Source organism: Calidris pugnax, unplaced genomic scaffold (assembly GCF_001431845.1).
Source record: "Calidris pugnax isolate Ruff unplaced genomic scaffold, ASM143184v1 scaffold83, whole genome shotgun sequence".
Lineage (NCBI taxonomy): Eukaryota > Metazoa > Chordata > Aves > Charadriiformes > Scolopacidae > Calidris > Calidris pugnax.
This window is the reverse complement of record NW_015090802.1, coordinates 2348-19630: the sequence shown is the minus strand read 5'-3', so window position 1 is coordinate 19630 and position 17283 is coordinate 2348. Positions and strand designations below refer to the sequence as shown.

Genomic DNA, 17283 nt, shown 5'->3' with positions numbered 1-17283 from the left:
CTAAGAGGCGACCTTTTGGAAGGTGTCAGGTGGGCTCATGGTGACCCAGAGTTTCCTTTTGACCAGGGGCATGGGGAGTTGGAAGAGACCTGTTAAACCTTCCCTCTCATCAGTGCGACCACAGCCCTTCAACCCCTGGCTGTGTTCCCATGGCCCCCACTCCCCACAGCAATCCCATCCCACAGACATGTCCCAAAGTCCCTCCTACCCTACAGCTATGCCCCACATGTACCCATCACCCCATACACATGCTCCACATCCTCCCTGCCCCATTTCCACGTCACCATGGTCTCCCCACTCCACTGCCGTGTCCTCCGTGCCCCCAACATCTAGCACATCCCAGTGTCTCCCTGACCCATAGCAATCCCACCCCACGGCTATGTCTCCATGTCCCCACATGCCATGGGGACACGGACATCCCACCCCATAGCTACATCCCACGTAACTCCATCACCCCATAGCTGCGTACCCACGGCCATGGCCCCGTGGCCACCGTATCCCCATAGCCCTGCCCCACTGCCGTACCCCAAGGGACCCCATCCCACTGCCGTGGTCTCGTGGACCCGCCCCAGGTGCTATTTTTGGGGTTAAAAAAGAGCTGAGAGGCGTGTGCTGCGGGGAAACAGAAACTGCCGGCTGCGGGGGCGGGGCCAGTGCTCTCGAACGGCCAGAGGGGACCCGACACCCGGGAGCCACTCGGGGCGTGGGCTCGGCGGGGACCCCAGTGTTTGGGAGCCTCTCGGGGCAGCCCCTAAGAGGGGACCCTGGTGCTCCAGAGGGACTCGGGGCAGACCCTCGGCGTCCCCCCTGCAGTGTCCATCATGGCCCTCGAGAAGCCGAATGTGTGAGTGGGGCTTGAGGAGGTGGAGGGCACTGGGGTTTTATGGGGGTACACGGGGGGTGGCTGGGGGGTTCTACAGGTCACTGGGGGGCTGTTGGTGGGTGTAGGGGCCCAGGTTATTGAGGGAGGTGGGGATTATGGTGGGGTCAGGGCTTGCCAGGGGGTGTATGGGGCAGTTTCAGGGTTGCTGGAGGATGTCAGGAAGTGGTGGGGGCCCTGGGGAGGTGGGGGGGTGGGAGGAGAGGTGGTTGTTTTGTGTTTTAATGGGTCCCAGGAGGAAATAGAGTTCTTGACCTCAGAAGGAGGGGGACATCCTGGGGGATCTGAGGAGGACGTGGGGGTCCTGGTGACCCATGGAGGCCAGCTCCCCCGACCCTTCTCTCTGCTTTGCAGGGAGGCTTTCTGCCAGCGGGCACCCACCTTCCTTGACTACCTGCACAACATCCTGCAGAAGTACCCCGACGGGGGGCAGATCCTCAAGGTGAGACCCCCAGGGCACCCAGCAGCCTGGGCTCTCCTGCCCAGCTGGGCATACGGACAGCAGGCAGCTGAGCTGGGTAGGGGTCCTTGCCCAGCACCAGCCCCTTGCTGGCCAGCTGGGAGAGCGGGCTGGTGGTTCTCTCTGGGGGTTGGGGGGACCCGGGTGCCAGACACTGATCCCCCACCGCAGGAGCTGGTGCAGAACGCGGATGATGCCGGCGCTAATGAGGTCGTGTTTGTGTCTGACGAGCGGGAGTTCGACGTCACCGGAGGGGGACTGGAGGGCACGCAGGGTGAGAGGCGCTACGGGCACTGGGGGAGACTGGGTGAAGCGCAGGGGTGACACCGGCAGATACTGGGAGGGACTGGGGGACACTGGTGAAGAATTGAAGACGGATCAGAGCACACTGGGGAAACTGGAACCAATGAGGTGTTCTGGGATGTGCTGGGGGCACTGAGGATACTGGGATGACTCAGTGGTACTGGAGGCACTGAGGGGGGTTTTTTGGGTCTGGAGGGAGGGGCTGAGGTTGTGGGGACACTGAATGTGGGTCACAATCCCCCCTACATATCCCAAGTCTCCCCTAACCTATGGTCCGGACCCCCCCAGGCCCAGCCCTCCTGGCCTACAATGACGCCCCGATGTCCCCCCGGGACTGGACAGGGCTCATGAGCCCAGGCGTGTCACACAAGCGGGAGGACCCCAGCACGGTGGGACGATTTGGCCTGGGCTTCACCTCTGTCTACCACCTGACCGGTAAGCGGCAGCAGGGACCTCAACTGGAATTGAAGCGGGTACAGGGGTTATACTGGAGGCACTGAACTACGGGTGCTGGGGGGTGCTGGGGGGCACCGAGGGGGTGCAAGATGGAGGGCTGTGACTGAAGGGAGGAAAACTGGAGCACTAGGAGGCTGGGGGGAGGCTGGGTGGCAATGGAGGGCAGGGCTGCAGGGGTAAACTGAGGGAGGACTGATGAATAAGGATTAGGTTTGGGATCACGGGAGGTGCTGTGGGACTGAACTTGAGGGTACTGGGTGGGCACTCGGGCCACTGATGGGTTCGGATGATCTGGGGAGGCAGTGCCATCCCTGCATGCCATCCCTGTGGCCTCATGGTTTCCATGTCCCCAGATCTGCCTGGTGTGCTGAGCCCCCCATCCTTGGGGGTGCTGGACCCCGAATGCCAGGTGCTGCCAAATGCCGGTGCCCGCTGGAACATCTCTGCAGCCCAGGACTTTCCTGGCCTTTTTGAGCCCTTCTTGGCTGGGCTGGAAGCTGTGGGACAGCACCGTGGCTCTGCCCAGGGTACCCTCTTCCGCTTCCCCCTGCGCCGGCAGCCCTCCGGAGTTGCTACAGGGGTCTCCGATCCTAAGCGCATCTGTAGCCTCCTCCAGACCTTCCTCACCGAGGCCCCTCTTGCCCTCCTCTTCCTCCGCCATGTCCGCCGTGTGGCCTTGCACCGAGTGACCCGTGATGGGGTCCAGACCCTCATGGGGACCCTTGTGGCATCCCCTCAGCCTCTCCCTGTCCCAGGGCCACCAGGGGATGAGTGGCTGAGTCTGACATGGTGCCTGATGGCCCTGCGCGGGGATGGGGTGGGGGATGGGAGCGAGTGGCTGGTGGCCACGGGCAGGGCCACAGAGGGGCCGGTGGTGGCACTGGGCTCAGGGATGGGGTGCTGCCCCGAGCTGAGCCTGGCGCACCCCCTCCGTGGGACCTGCCGAGGCCGGCTCTGCTGCTTCCTTCCCCTGCCAGCCACGGATGAGATGGCCACAGGGCTGCCCGTCCACGCCAGCGCCCCCTTCGCCCTCTCTGACGACCGCCGCCACCTCCGCTGGCCCGAGGAGGGAGAGGAGGGTGAGAAGGATGCCCGCTGGAATGCCCTGCTGCTCCTTGGCCTCCTGCCGCGGGTCTACAGCCACATGGCTGCTGTGGCCACGGCTCTGCCTGGGGCAGACGCCTACAGCATCTGGCCAGACCCCGAGTGCACACCAAGCTCTGGCCGCATCCGCAGTTTGGTGACCAACGTCTGCCAGGAGCTGGCCACTGCCTGCACCCTGGTGCCAGCCACGCAGGGGGCCACAGGACGGCTGCGGGCCCCCGAGGCCGTGCTGCTGCCAGAGGCTGCAGGGGACACGACCACACGGCGGGTGATCCAGGCCTTGCTGGTGGCAGCTGGAGAGCCAGTGGTTGAGGTCCCAGCCCATGTCCGGAGGGCGCTGGCTTTGGGGATGGCGGAGGGCGTGCGGGAGGCCACGGCCGGCCACGTGCGGGAGGTGCTGCGGCGCTATGGGGCCGCTGGTCTCCTGGCTGCCGACCGGCTCTCCCTGCTGCACTTCGTGGCCGGGGACGGGTGCCATGCTGAGCTGCAGGGTCTCCCCCTCCTGCCTCGTGCCGATGGGACCTTCGTGGCCTTTGGGACTGCAACAGACATTGTCTATGTGGACACGTCGGACTGCCCCAGGTGAGTCTGCGGCCCCCGGCAGCCCCATTCCCTGTGGGGTGGGCAGGTGAGCTGGTTGCTCAGGGCACAGCTCCTGCTCTTGGGCTCAAAGGGGGGGCCAGGGTCAAACCTGGACATTTGGGCACCTCACCGCACTCTTCCTCTCACCCGGTCTCACCAAGTGGGAGATGAGCCAGGTGCCCAGGAAACTGCCTGTCCCCCGTTATCCTTCTAGACTCCCAGCACCTCCTTTTGTCCCCACAGGGAGCTCCTGCCCGGCTTGGCCAGGTCCTTCCTGCCCTCGGACCTCGAGCCAGGCTTGGACAGTCTCCTGCGAGGCATTGCCAAGGCAGGTAAGAGACAGGGGGACCTGGGCCACTTTTGAGTCCCCTGATAGCCCTCTAAACCCCAACACCCCCCAGCATCCTTGTACACCCTTGGGCTCCTCTGCAGCCCAATTGTGCCCCGGTACCATGGTGATACTCCCTGTACACACCTGAGGTCCCTGGTCCCTGTCTGATGTCCCCCTCTGGGCTTCCCCCATCCATTTGGCAGCACTGTAGCTCCCAAGTCTCACTGACTGTCTCTGGTTTGGGGTGCATTGTATGAGCCACCTCTCCTATTCTGAATCTCCCCGTGTCTCTGGGGGCTCCCCTGTCTTTGCTGTTCCCACATTCCTCCATCCCTTCTGTGTTCCCTTGGATCCTGGGTCTCCCTGTGTTCCCATCTGAGGACCTCTGTGTCCCCCAATACCAGTCCCCATAACACCTCTGTCTCTCTCAGATCTCCTCTATCCCTACCAGTTAGAGGTTCCTCCTGTTCAGGGTATCCACTGTCCCTCCATCCCCAGTATGGGTGGCCTGCCATCCCCTGCAGCTCTCAGGTTCTTTCCCCCATATCCTGGGTTCCCTGCCAGGTCACAGGTCCCACGTACTCCTTGTTCAGCCTCTGCGTCCTGCACACAGGTCTCTTCCCCAACCTGGTTCTGCTGGACCCAGCCATGACTGCCCAGACCCTACGCTTGGCTCTGCCCTCCACCTGGACATCCCTGTCTTCAACCCCAGTGACCTGGTGCCCAGCCGAAGGCCCCCCTCAGCCCCCAGCCTCCTGGTTGCCAGCCCTATGGCAATTCCTGGCTCACCATGTGGAAGACCTGAGCCCTCTGGAGGGGCTCCCTCTCATCCCTCTGTCCCCACTGGATGCCCCCAGCATCCATCTGGCTCCACTGATACCCCAGTCCGGACTTATCTTCCAGACATGGGAGGACCAGTGCCTGCCACCTGCCGTGGCCTCTGTCCTGGAGGTCCTGGGTTGCCCCGTGGTGCCGCCAGGCACGTGGCACCGCTGCCTGTCCCGCTATGTCCTGCCTCCATCCCCCCTGAATGCCTTGCGGGCCCTGGGCAGGCAGGAGGCTGCAGCTGTGGCCTCTCGCCTGGTCACGCTGCCTGCTGCGGATGTGGACACCCTCCGGCTCTACCTGGCAGACATCCCATCCCTGACGGAGCAGGACAGGGCCACACTGGCTGCTTTGCCCCTCTTCAGCCCACTGCCCTGCTTGGCCGCCCCGCAGCCCACGGAGCTGGTACCGGCCAGTGACACCCCAGCGCTAGAGCCACAGGTGGAACTGCCTGGAGACGTGGTGCTACCGAAGGCCATGTTGCAGTGCCGGGATGAAGCTGACCGGCGGCTCCTGGAGAGGCTCCAGAAGTCCCTCATCAGTGCAGCCCATGTGGCGCTGGAGGCCACCAGAGCCGTGGCCTGTGGTGCCTATGCAGGGTGGCCGGCGGAGACACAGGCTCTGCTGCTATGGGTGCTGCAGCACGGAGACGTCCTCTTTGCACAGAGCCCCCCGCTCCAGCAGGCCTGCAGCACGCTGGCCTTCCTGGAGACCCCCAAGGGCCCCAGGTGCCCAAAGGACCTCTACGACCCCTGCGAGAGCACCTTGCAGGCACTGCTGGGCCCTGAACACTTTCCTCCTGCCGCCTTCCACAGCCCGCCTGTCCTCCGTGCCTTGAGAGCCCTGGGTTTGCGGCACGGCGAGGGGTGCCTGTTGCCTTCGGACATCCTAGAGGCTGCAGCAAGTGTGAGCCGAGGTGACTCAGCAGCTCTGGACAGGGCGCAGGCACTGATCAAGATCTGCAACTGCCCCAAGACACTGGCTGGCTTCAGCGCTGCAGAGCTTAGGCAGCTCCAGGCCCTTCCATGGGTGCCTCGTGCCAAGTGCACCGGAAAGCCAGGGCAGCCCTTCCTACCCCCCACGGAGCTGCGATCCACCCAGTACCAGCCACTGGTGGGGCTCGCCATGCACCTGACTGACGCCTTTGTGCCAGAGGCAGAGAAGAAACTGGGGCTGAGCCAGAGCCCACCACCAGAGAGAGTTTGGGAGCAGCTGAGGCAGCTGGCAGGGTGCAGGGACGCGGGTGAGGTAGGTCCCGCGCTCCGGCCTGTCTATGGACACATGCAGGAAAACTTGAAGACCTTTGGGGCTGCCCCGGATGATGCTGTGGTGTGGACTGGGACTGGGTTTGTCCTGCCGTGTGACGCTGTGCTGGGCTATCCTGAGGAGCTGGAGCTGGGGGCACTGGTGCCCCGGGTGCCCCCTGACTTTCTGCCCTACAGCTGCCTCTTCAGGGCCTGGGGAGTGGAGGCGAGGGTGAGCGAGGAGAGGGCGGTTGCAGCCCTGCGCTGCCTGGGGCAGGACATTGATGCACGCAGCTCCGGAGCTGGCACTGCAGCAGAGCTACAGGTGGCATTAGCCATCCTGGAATGGCTTAAGAGCCGGGGGCACCAGGGCGAGGGCACCGTGCCTGTTCCTGTGAGGGTCCCGGAGGGCTCGGGATTTGCCCTGCGCCCGGCTGCCTCTACTGTGTACCTGGACATGGAGCTGGAGGCAGAGGAGGATGTGCAGGAGGTGGTGCATGAGGCAGTGCCATCCAGCACAGCCATATTCCTCGGCACAGAGCTGCTCAGTACGCGGGTGCTGGGGCTGGAGCCATTCACAGCCTGCGGCCCCTCGGAGCCCATCACCTTACGGCTTCGCAACATCCTCCGGGAGTACGGTGAGGAGGGTGACATCTTCACAGAGATGGTCCAGAACGCAGAGGACGCTGGAGCTACAGTGTGCCGCTTCCTCCTGGACCTCCGATGCCACAGAAAGGCCACCTCTGGGCTGCTAGACCCTGGCATGGCTGCCTGCCACGGCCCAGCCCTCTGGGCCTACAACAATGCCTTGTTCACGGAGGATGACTTCCGAAACATCACACGGGTTGGGGCTGCTACGAAGGAGGGCCAGGCAGGCCGGATTGGGCGCTTTGGGCTGGGCTTCAACTCTGTCTACCGTGTCACAGATGTGCCAGCAGTGCTGAGTGGGGAGACGCTGCTCATCTTTGATCCCAATGGCACCCATCTGAGCAAGCATGTGGCCAGGGCTGGCAGCCCTGGCATCCGCCTGGACTTCTCCAGCCGACCACGCATCCTCCGTGCCTTTGCTGAGCAGTTCTGGCCTTACCATGGTATCTTTGGGTGCTGCCTGCCTGAGCCAGGACCCTTTTCAGGGAGCCTTTTCCGCCTGCCTTTCCGTACTGAAGAGGAAGCTGTGACATCCCAGGTTTGCTCAGAGGCCTTTGGTCCAGAGCGCGTCAAGTCCCTTGGCACCAGCTTCCTTGGCTCTAACCGGCTCCTGTTGCTCTTCCTGCGGGGGGTGAGGGAGATGTCCCTGGAGATGCTGCCAGACACGGCCACCTCCACGGAGGATACCGTGCCTCTGGCCACACTGCGGCGAAAAGAGATCCAAGACTTGGGGGCCCCTGGGGACTCCTCAAGCTGGGCGGTCATCGAGCGGCTCACAGCCTGTGAGGAGACATCCAAGACCACATGGCACTACCTAGTTTTGGTGTGTCAGGATGATGGGGAGTTGCTGGAACTGTTTCACCGGAACACAAAGGCAGGGCTCCATCCTCTGCCTCCCGTGGCTGGTGTGGCCCTTCCCCTTGCCCGTACTGCAGGTGGCAAGTGGGTGCCACATCTGGATGCCGAGGAGGGGCAAGTCTTCTGCCACCTTCCCATGCCAGTTGCCTCAGGGCTGCCAATCCACGTGCATGGGGCCTTCAGCATCCTCTCAAACCGCAAGGGGCTGTGGGACACGGCGGAGCGGGGTGAGTGGAACCGGGTGCTGCTCCGCAATGCCGTGCCAGCTGCCTGGCTCCGGGCACTGAACCACCTCCGCACCATGCACGAGGCAGGGGAGTTGGAGAGCTATGAATATCATGTCTTCTGGCCAGACACCAACACTGCCCGTTACCCCTTTACGGAGGCTGTGACTGGTTTCTACCAGGCTGTGGCAGCCAGGGATGGCCCCAGGCTCTTTTCTGATGGCTGCTCATGGTGCTCGCTGCAGGACGCCCGCTTCCTGCACCAGGCTGTGATCAGACACCCCACGCTGGGTGCCCTGGCAAAGCATGTCTTTGCCGCCACCTTACCCCATCCCTTTTTACCTGTGGCCTTGCCAGAGCAAGTGCGGAGGGGCCTCGGGAAGGCAGTGGATGCCGGCACCTATGATTGGCCCCGCTTTTACTGTGAACTTGTGCTTCCCAACTTGAAAGACCTCTCTGTTGTTGACCGGGATGCACTGCTTCTCCATGCGTTGGATATGTCCCATGATGAAGTGAACAAAGTGCTGCAGACAGTGCCCTGCATTCCTGCCACCCCTCATGGCCACCTGCAGCTCATCAGTTGCCTGGTGCATCCCAGAGGCCGCACTGCCTCTCTCTATGACCCTAAGGATGGGCGCTTCCCCACTGGGGATGCCTTCCTTTCCGCAGAGAGACTAAGCCAACTGGAGAGGCTGGGCATGGTTAAGGACACAGTGACCCTGCCAGAGCTGCTGGAGAGGGCAAAGACAGTGCAGCTTCTCTGGACGGAGGACCGTGCCCAGGGCTGCCACAGGGCTGCCTGCATCCTTGAGCTGCTTCGGGATGCAGTGGAGGGGAGGGTGAACAACACCATGCAGGCAGCTTTCCAGATTATCCCCTTCCTCCCTGGAACACTGCCCACTGGCGAACACGTGCTGTTGCCAGCTACCCAGCTCTACCATCACCTCAATGCCCCACTAGTGGGACTCATCCACCCTATCTTGGATCCTAAAGTGCTGGGGGAAAACTTCAGCCTCCCCAAAGACGTTGCATCCTTCTTGGGGCTGGACCGGCAGCCACCAGCAGCTACAGTCCTCCAGCAGCTGCAGGCACTGAGCGATAGCGCCAACGCTCTCCCTTTGGAGAACCTACAGGCCAGCACCCACAGCTGCTACGCGTACTTGAACACGCTGCTCCAGAGAGATCACTCCATCTGGGATGAGGTGGCTTCTGCGGTGTGCCAAGGGGAGCCCTTCATCTTGGTGGGCTCCCACTTTGTGCCGGTCATGGCTGTAGCTCAGAAGCTGTTGTTTGAGGCCAGCCCATATCTTCACCAGCTCCCAGAGCAGTACCTGTCCTACAGAAAACTCTGGGAGTGTGTGGGGCTACGCCACGCATTCGCCTGGGATGATTATGCCCAAGTGCTCTGCAACTTGGCAAAGATGCATGCTGGAGAGCGGCTGCCCGCCGCGGAGCTGGATCTGGCCTTGCGGCTGGTGTCTTGTGGCTTGATGGCAGATGACAAAGAGCCAGACGCCTACCAGATCCAGCAACTTTTTCTACCTGACCAGGAGGGCATTTTGCATCCACAGGACAGGCTCCACTTCAATGATACGCCATGGCTGCCATTGGACAAAGATGTCCTGCTGTGCCATGAAAAGCTGTCCCGAGCCACAGCCCTGCGCTGTGGGGTGCGTACCACACGTCACTGGGCCGTGGAGAGGAGCCGACTGCTCACTGCTGATCTTAGCTCCCAGGGGCAGCCATTTGGTGCCCACGAAGACTTGACTACACGTCTGAAGAACATCTTGGCTGAGTACCCAGCATGCAGTCGTGATATGGTGACAGAGTTGCTCCAGAATGCAGATGATGCTGGTGCACGGCTTGTGCACTTCGTGTGGGACCGCCGGCAGCACCCAGCCCGTACCACCTTCAGTGAGAAGTGGAATGACCTGCAGGGCCCTGCCCTCTGCATCTACAGTGACAGCCCCTTCCAGCAGCAAGACATCGAAGGTATTCAGTGTCTGGGGGTAGGTGGCAAGCAAGGCCGGCAGGACGTCACAGGCAGATATGGCCTTGGCTTCAACACTGTTTTCCACTTTACTGACTGTCCAGCCTTCCTTACTGGAGACAGCGCCCTGTGTATCTTTGATCCCCATCGATGGTACGTGCCCATAGCCACAACTGAGAGTCCTGGTGGGATGTTCGCTGTCAACCCTGAATTCAAGAAGACCTTTCCAGACATTTATGACACCTTCCTACCCTCCTTCTTCAACCTGAACCAGGGTGTCCTTTTCCGGCTGCCCCTCCGCACTGCAGCTGGGGCTGCCAACTCCAGGGTGTCCTTCATGGTCGTGAGGGACGAAGACATTAGGGACATGGAGACAGTACTGGCTGAAAAAGGTGAGGAACTGGTACTCTTCCTCCGGCACCTCCGCACTGTGGTCTTCTCTGAGATCCCCCCAGATGGGAAGCAGCTGTTGGAGAAGCTGCGTGTGGCCACAGAGCTGACAGATGGTGATGCAGAGCTGAGACAGGATTTTCAAGCAAGACTGAGCCAAACCACAGATGGGAACAGCCCCACCTCTGTCTCCTATATCATGAGAGTCAAAACCAGCAAGAACAGGGTCAGCACCATGTGGAGGGTGGTCTCCCAGATTGGGGTTCAGGAGGGGGCTGAGGAGTCTCCGGTGCTCGAGCGGCTGCCCTATGGGGCTGTGGCTGGCTGCCTGGAGCCACGTGGCTTAGTCATGGGCAAAGCTTTCTGCACCCTCCCACTGCCGCTGACCACAGGGCTGCCTGTACACATCAATGCCAACTTCTCTGTAGATGCGGCCAGACGCAATCTCCGCCAGGACAAAGGCAGCAGAGAGGCAGCCTGGAATTCCTTCTTGCTCCGGCACTTGGTGGCTCCGCTGTACTGTGCCTTTCTCACCAGGCAGCAGAAAGCCCTGGAGCCTCAAGAGCTCCAGTTCAAAGACCTGATGGACTGCCAGAGGAGCCTGGCCTCTCGCTACCTCCGGTTCTTCCCCGCTGTGGGAAAGGGTACTGTGACTCCCACTTTTCAGGACATGGTGAGGGATGTCTATAGGCACCTCAGTCACACACGCCTGCCCCTGGTGCCTGTGTACCACGTGAAGCCCTCTGACCACATGGTGACAATAACCTGGGCATCTCCGGGTGGAGGGGATGTGCAAACAGAGCCATACTTCCTCATGGAGAAGCCTGAGTCATGTCTCCAGGAGGTGCTGCAGTGCCTGAACATGAACCTGGTGCCACCATTCACCAAGCTGAAGGAGATCTATGAGGAGTTTGTTGCAGCCCAGGTGGAGGCTGTAGCCTTTCAGCCAGCCTCCCTCCGGAGGTTCCTCAAGGCCCTGGCACTCCCTGTGCCATCTGTGCTGGCTGAGACACCCCTGAGGACCCCAAAGAGCTGCTCTGTCCTGTTGAAAAAGTGCCTGGAGCCTGCAAATATGGCCAAGGAAGAACTGGAAGGCCTGCCCTTGCTGGCCACAGAAGATGGATACCTGAATGCCCTCAGCATGCAGCACCCAGTCTTTCGCAATGAGTTTGCGCACCTCTTCCCCTGCCACCGCCACCGCTTTGCCCACAAGTTCATTTCTGATTTGGTCCTGCCTGATTTTGTGAAGAAGCTCAGCCTCCTGGAGGCCAAACCATTCATCCAGGAGGCACTGGGTCAGATGAACTCAGGAGAGGGAAAGTGGCTCAAGGAACTATGGGTGTTCTTCAGCACTGTGGTCTCCAGGCATGTGAATACAAACGATTTGGAGGCAAACATGAAGTTATTCATGGATCATTTCCAGGATATGGTGGTGCTGCCGGTTCAGCACAGTAAGACAGGCTTGAAGCCCCTACTGCCACTATCCTTCCTCCCCAAAGTTCTTCATCAGTGTGAGACGGACGTGGCCAAGGTGCTGCACAAACTGGGCATCCCTGTGCTCCAGAAGTCCCTGCTGCCTTCTCTGTTTGCCTTAAACTGCCTGAGAACAAGGACACTGCAGGTCACAGAGCCCAGGGCTGTGCTGGCCCTGCTGGCAGACACCAGAGATCATCTCCACTGGAAGGACTTAGAAAAGCAGGATGTGAATTGCCTGCTGCGCTTTGTGCAGGGACGACTTGATTCAGTGGCACGGGATCAGCTCCGGCTGCTGCCTCTCTTCCGGAAGTATGGTGGGGACTACGTAGCTGTGGCACCCTACTGCAAGGTGCTGGTGCTCAGCAAACAGTGCCCAGAACTGCCTCAGGGTGCAGAAACCCTGTACAGCCTGGAGAAGGGCATATTGCTGCTCACAGCAGACGAGATCCACCAGGACATGGCCAAGGATTTGAAGTGGGAGCTCACAGATGGCCGGAAGCTCTTCAAGACCGTGGTGCTGCCCCGGCTGTCCCAGCTCACAGTGCGAGAGCATATGGAAGCTCTGCGCTTGTTCTTTGCTCTGCAAACCATGCAAGACGATAAGTTCACAGAAGATGTTGTGGCAGCTTTTAAGACTGTGGCCTTTATACCTGATGCTGATGGTGTGCCACACGTGGCCTCCTACTTCTACAACAAAACACACTCCTTCTGCATTCTGCGGCTCCAACACCGCTTTGTGCCTGAGTCTTTCTTTGCGGAGCTACATTGCAAGGAAAGAGCTGCTACCGAGTTCCTGCATAAGGTAGGTGTCTGCACCAGCCTCTCTGAGGAGGATTTTGTGGCACTGGCCCAGCAGATAGAGCGTGAAGCCACTCAGGCTAGGTGCCACAGTGCAGATCTGCTGGACCGGCAGAAGGAGATGCTGCACATACTCTTGGGTGGCACACTTCCCTTGTCAAAGGATTTCCTGTGGAAAATTGCCTCAATCCACTTCCTGCCTCCACTGGACATTCCCCAAGACTTGATAAAACTCCACCCCCCTTTTGCAGCCTGCACTAAGCCTGTGGCCCTGAAGGGCAGCGTTTACCACTGCCAAGAAGATGTGGCTGAGCTCCTGTGGACAACAGCCACCATCCTGCCGAAGCCCTTGAAACTCCAGAAGAACCTCCTGAAGGCTGTAGGAGTCCTTGTAGAGATACCCACCACCAGGGTGGTGGCCAACCTGGAGCAGGTGTGCAGGGCAGCCTGCCAGAATCGACAGAAGGTGAAGACACGGACCAGCGTGCTCCAGAAGGTGTACGACTTCTTGCAGACCCATCTGGAGGAGGTGGACGCAGGGCGCCTGGCTAAGCTGCCTGTGGTGCTGGCCAAGTCTGAGAAAATGACGGTGCCACGGCAAGTGGTGCTATCCCTGCAGGACGAGGCTGACTTTTACCCCTATCTCCTCAAGCCCCACCCCTGCATAATTCGCTATGCAGACCTCCTGCAACACCTTGGGGTAGTCCCGCATCCCACACTGACTCACTACAGCTATGTCCTGGCCCAAATCCACCAGGAGAGCCGTGTCAGTGGGGCCCTCAATACTACCCAGAAGAAAACAGCCCTGCTGGCCACACGGTACTTCTTCCAGCTGCTGCGGGATGCACGGGAGCCCCCTGATTCCTCCACTGTGGCTGATCTGTACTTGCTGAGCACTGCTGACCGCCTAGAGCCATCCCACAAGCTGTACTTCAATGACTGTGTGTCCTCAAGTATCGCTAAGGGCTTGGAGAAGATCTTTGTCTTTATGGCTGAGCTGCCAGAGTCCAGGTGTAACACCTGGTGGCTGCTGCAAAAGTTGCCAGAGCACCTGCGGCCGCGGGCACTCTCAAAGGTGACAGAGCAGCAGCTGGAGGAGGGCAGCCTGCGACCCTGTCACTATGGTTCTCACTGCCCTGGGCAGAGGCATCTGCAGACCCTCCTGGTGTCACCGTGGTTTAGGATGGGGCTGGAGGCCCTGCTCCAGTGGCAGAGCCACAGGTCTATGGTGAGAATGGAGGGGGATGGTGGCTTTACAGGGGAGCAGCTGAAAGTGCAGTGCTGTGAGGACATCCGCACTGTGCTGATCTACCGTGGTGCAAAGGTGGAGGGCAGCTCCCAGACACGGGTCGTCCACGTGTGCCAGGCTAGTGGTGCCCAGCGGCTCCTCTACATCCGGCACATGAATGCGGTGCTGGACCGGCACCAGGTGAGGGTCCTGGAGACACTGGCACAGGAGATCAACATCATCCTGGGTGGACAGCTGGAGGCATCTGCCTTGTCAGTGCTGCGTGAAATGCTGGTCTGCCAGGAGCCACGGGACATTGTCTCTGTTCTGGAGGAGAATGATGTGCCACTGGTGGGTGCTGCACTGGAGACAGAGCTGGAGAAGAAGCTGCAAGAGGAGGCTGTGGCAAAGGGCAAGCCACGGAAGGACCAGCACAGTCTGATGCCAGAGCTGAGTGGCAACAGCCTGGCAACCTTGGGGCAACAGTGTGCTGTCAAGGGGCCAAAGCGGGACCTCTGCTTCCGGCACAACACTGCGAGCCATGGCCACGGCTCCTGGTTGTGCAACAAGGAGGCCATGACCCTGACTCCATCCATCCCAGAGGCACAGCGGTGGCTGCGGCAGGCTGAGAGTGACCTGCAGGCAGCTCACAATGACATCAGGTGCTGCTGTCCCAACTGGGTCCTCTTCAAGGTGCACCAAGCCCTGGAGAAGGCCCTGGTGGCTGCTGCGCTTTGCCATGCTGAGGCCTTTGAGGCTCCAGTGGAGCTGGTGGGGCTGGCCCAACAGCTGGAGGCAGTGGAGCCAAAGCTGAGAGGCCTGGTAGAGGAGGTGAAGGCATTGCATGGCTGTGGTGTTGATGGCAAGGCCACACAGTACCCAAGCTGCCACCCCTTCCCTGTCATCCCCAGCGAGGCCTTCGGCAGTGTGGATGAGGAGGAGGTACTGAAGCGGGTGCAGGGAGTGCTGGGGAGGCTACAGGACCACCTGGGCAGAATGTGAGGATGTCCCCACAGAGGAGGCACTGGCAGCTGAGCCACGGGACCACCATGGACCCACCATAGTACCTGTCATGGACTCACCATGAACTTGCCATAGGCCTGCCGCAGGCAATTTCAAACTGACCATCTTGCAGCGCGAGGAAATAAAGTATAATACTAAATGGTGCAGTGCTGGTAGACTTTTCACCACTCCTGAGTGTGGTCAGGAGACGTGGAGAGGCCATGGGTGGCAGGGGGTGTGTTAAAGGTGAAGGTGGCGATGAAGGGATTTAGAGGACTATGGTGTGTAGGGTTTGAGCAGCTGAAGGAGGACGGCCTTTGGATGAGCCTTGAAAGATGCCGACCAGAAAGATATGAAGAACAAAGATGTATTGCAAGAAGACAAAGAGGAACTTCAAGAAGAAAGTAAAAATGTATCCAGAAGTAAAGCGAGAGACTTTTAGCCATTTCGAAACGCATGGCTGAACGTGTGAGAAATCCATATAACCAATGATAAATAAGAATGCTTTGCGTGCTTATCATTGTGATAACAGTAATTCTATATAAACAAAGCATTTATTATAATAAAGGTCTTCTGCCTTACCATCATCAGGAGTCCGTGTTGCTGTCTTCTCCGACAGTGGTGGGTTGACCTTGGCTAGCTGTGGGAGACTGGCTGGCTGAGAAGGGTCAGCTAGCCCAGCAAGAGCTCAATAAGCACCGCATTCAGCTTATCTAGCTCCCAATAACTGCAAGGCCTTGAAGTTGTTCTTCTGGCCTTGAAGGCAGCTGTGGTCCAACAACAGAATGTCTGTGATAAGGTAAACATTTAACTGTAAGAAAGGAATTTCGGGCGGAACTGTCTTTTTAGAACTAACCAATAATGAGCTCTCATTTTGCAATATGTATGAGCTAATTATGAGTGTGCATAAAAGAATGGTAGTGTGTCTAAATAAACAAAGCTTGCTGGTCACTCATATTGAGTGCTCATGTCTTCCCTCCGTCACAACAGCTAGCCACCAGGTGCCCAACAAGCCACTCTATCACTCCCGCTCTTTGACAGGACAGGGGAAGAAATATGATGAAAGTCTCATGGGTCATGATAAGGACAGGGAGATCACTCACCACTTCCTGTCACAGGCAAAACAGACTCAGCTTGGGGAAATTAACTTAATTTATTGCCAATTAAACAAGAGTAGGATAATGAGAAGTAAGAACAAACCTAAAACCACCGTCCCCCCCCACCTCCTTCTTCCCAGGATCAACTTCACACCCAACTCTTCTACCTCCTCCACCCGAGCAGCATAGGGGAATGGAGAATGTGGGTTGAGATCTGTTCATAACACTTTGCCTCTGCCGCTCCTTCCTTCTTGTGCCGTTCCCCTGCTCCAGCGTGGAGTCCCTCCCATGGGAGACTGTCCTGCCCTAACTTCTCCAATATGGCTCCTTCCCATGGGCTCCAGTTCTTCAAGATCTGCTCCAGCATGGGTCCTTCACATGCGGTGCAGTCCTTCAGGAAGAGACTGCTCCAGCATGGATCCTCCACGGGGCCATAGGTTCTGCCAGAAAACTGCTTCTGTGTGGACTCCTATCTACAGGCTGCAGCCCCTGCCAGGAGCCTCCTTCCATGTGGGCTTTTTCATGGCTACAGCTCCCTTCAGGGCTTCTCCAGCTGCTGTGGTGTGGGGTCCTATATGGGCTACAGGACAGCAACCTGCGTCACCATGGTCTTCACCACGTGCTGCAGAGGAACCTGTGCTTCACCACCTGGAACACCTCCTCCACTTCCTTCTTCGCTGACAGAGTTGTTTCTCTCACATATTCTCACTCCTCCCTCCCAGCTGCTGTTGAACAGCAGTTTTGACCCCTTCTCACATGTAATCCCAGAGGCACTACTGACATTGCTGCTTGGCTCACCTTTGGCCAGCGGCAGGTCCATCTTGAAGCTGGCTGTAACTGTCTCTGGCCAACATGGGGACAGCTTCTGGTGTCTTCTCATGGAAGCCACTCCTGCAGTCCTTCTGCTACCAAAACACTGCCTCATAAGTCAAGTACAAGGGCGATGAGGTGATGTCAAGGGCAACACGGGGGGCTCAAGGGGCAGGTGAAGTAGTGGCCCTCTGCCTCGATGCCACCTGTCCTCTTTAAGCAGGACAGGCATCAAGGCTGTGGCTTCCCTTGGGAGTATGGAAGCTGGGGTCCTCCACAGGGTCCATCACAGGATTCCTCTGTGGGTAGCTGTGCCCTGGGCTCGGGGTTCTCCTGCCAGCTGTGTGGGAACTTTCAAGTTAGAGCAGCTAGGGGATGCATTGACCTTGCATGACTTTGTCCTCCCATGGGCAAGAGGAAAATGGTGGGTCGAAGGAGTCCTAAGCACCTAGGTCCTCCTGAAGCTTGCAGGGAGGAGGTTCCTTATGGCCTGGATATTTGGTTGCTTCTGCAGTTTGTGGACTAACTGTCTAGTACAAAGAGAGGGGTAAGGCTCCTGCAAACCTGGACACCTGTG

At 59.3% G+C, this 17283-nt stretch overlaps 1 protein-coding gene across 2 annotated transcripts; it reads left to right on the top strand.

Annotated features, from left to right (window-relative positions):
- The first annotated feature begins 685 nt into the window (after window positions 1–685).
- LOC106885405 (sacsin-like) lies at window positions 686–15754 on the top strand. Of its 2 annotated transcripts, XM_014937594.1 has the most exons (7): window positions 686–844; window positions 1235–1322; window positions 1512–1614; window positions 1932–2078; window positions 2453–3785; window positions 4029–4117; window positions 4730–15754. In XM_014937594.1, exons 1-7 carry the CDS (start codon window positions 822–824, stop codon window positions 14797–14799), a joined length of 11853 nt encoding a protein of 3950 aa, XP_014793080.1. In that variant the 5' UTR covers window positions 686–821; the 3' UTR covers window positions 14800–15754. The 2 variants fall into 2 exon arrangements, with proteins under 2 accessions (XP_014793080.1, XP_014793081.1); XM_014937595.1 differs by lacking the exon at window positions 1512–1614.
- The last annotated feature ends 1529 nt before the right edge of the window (window positions 15755–17283 follow it).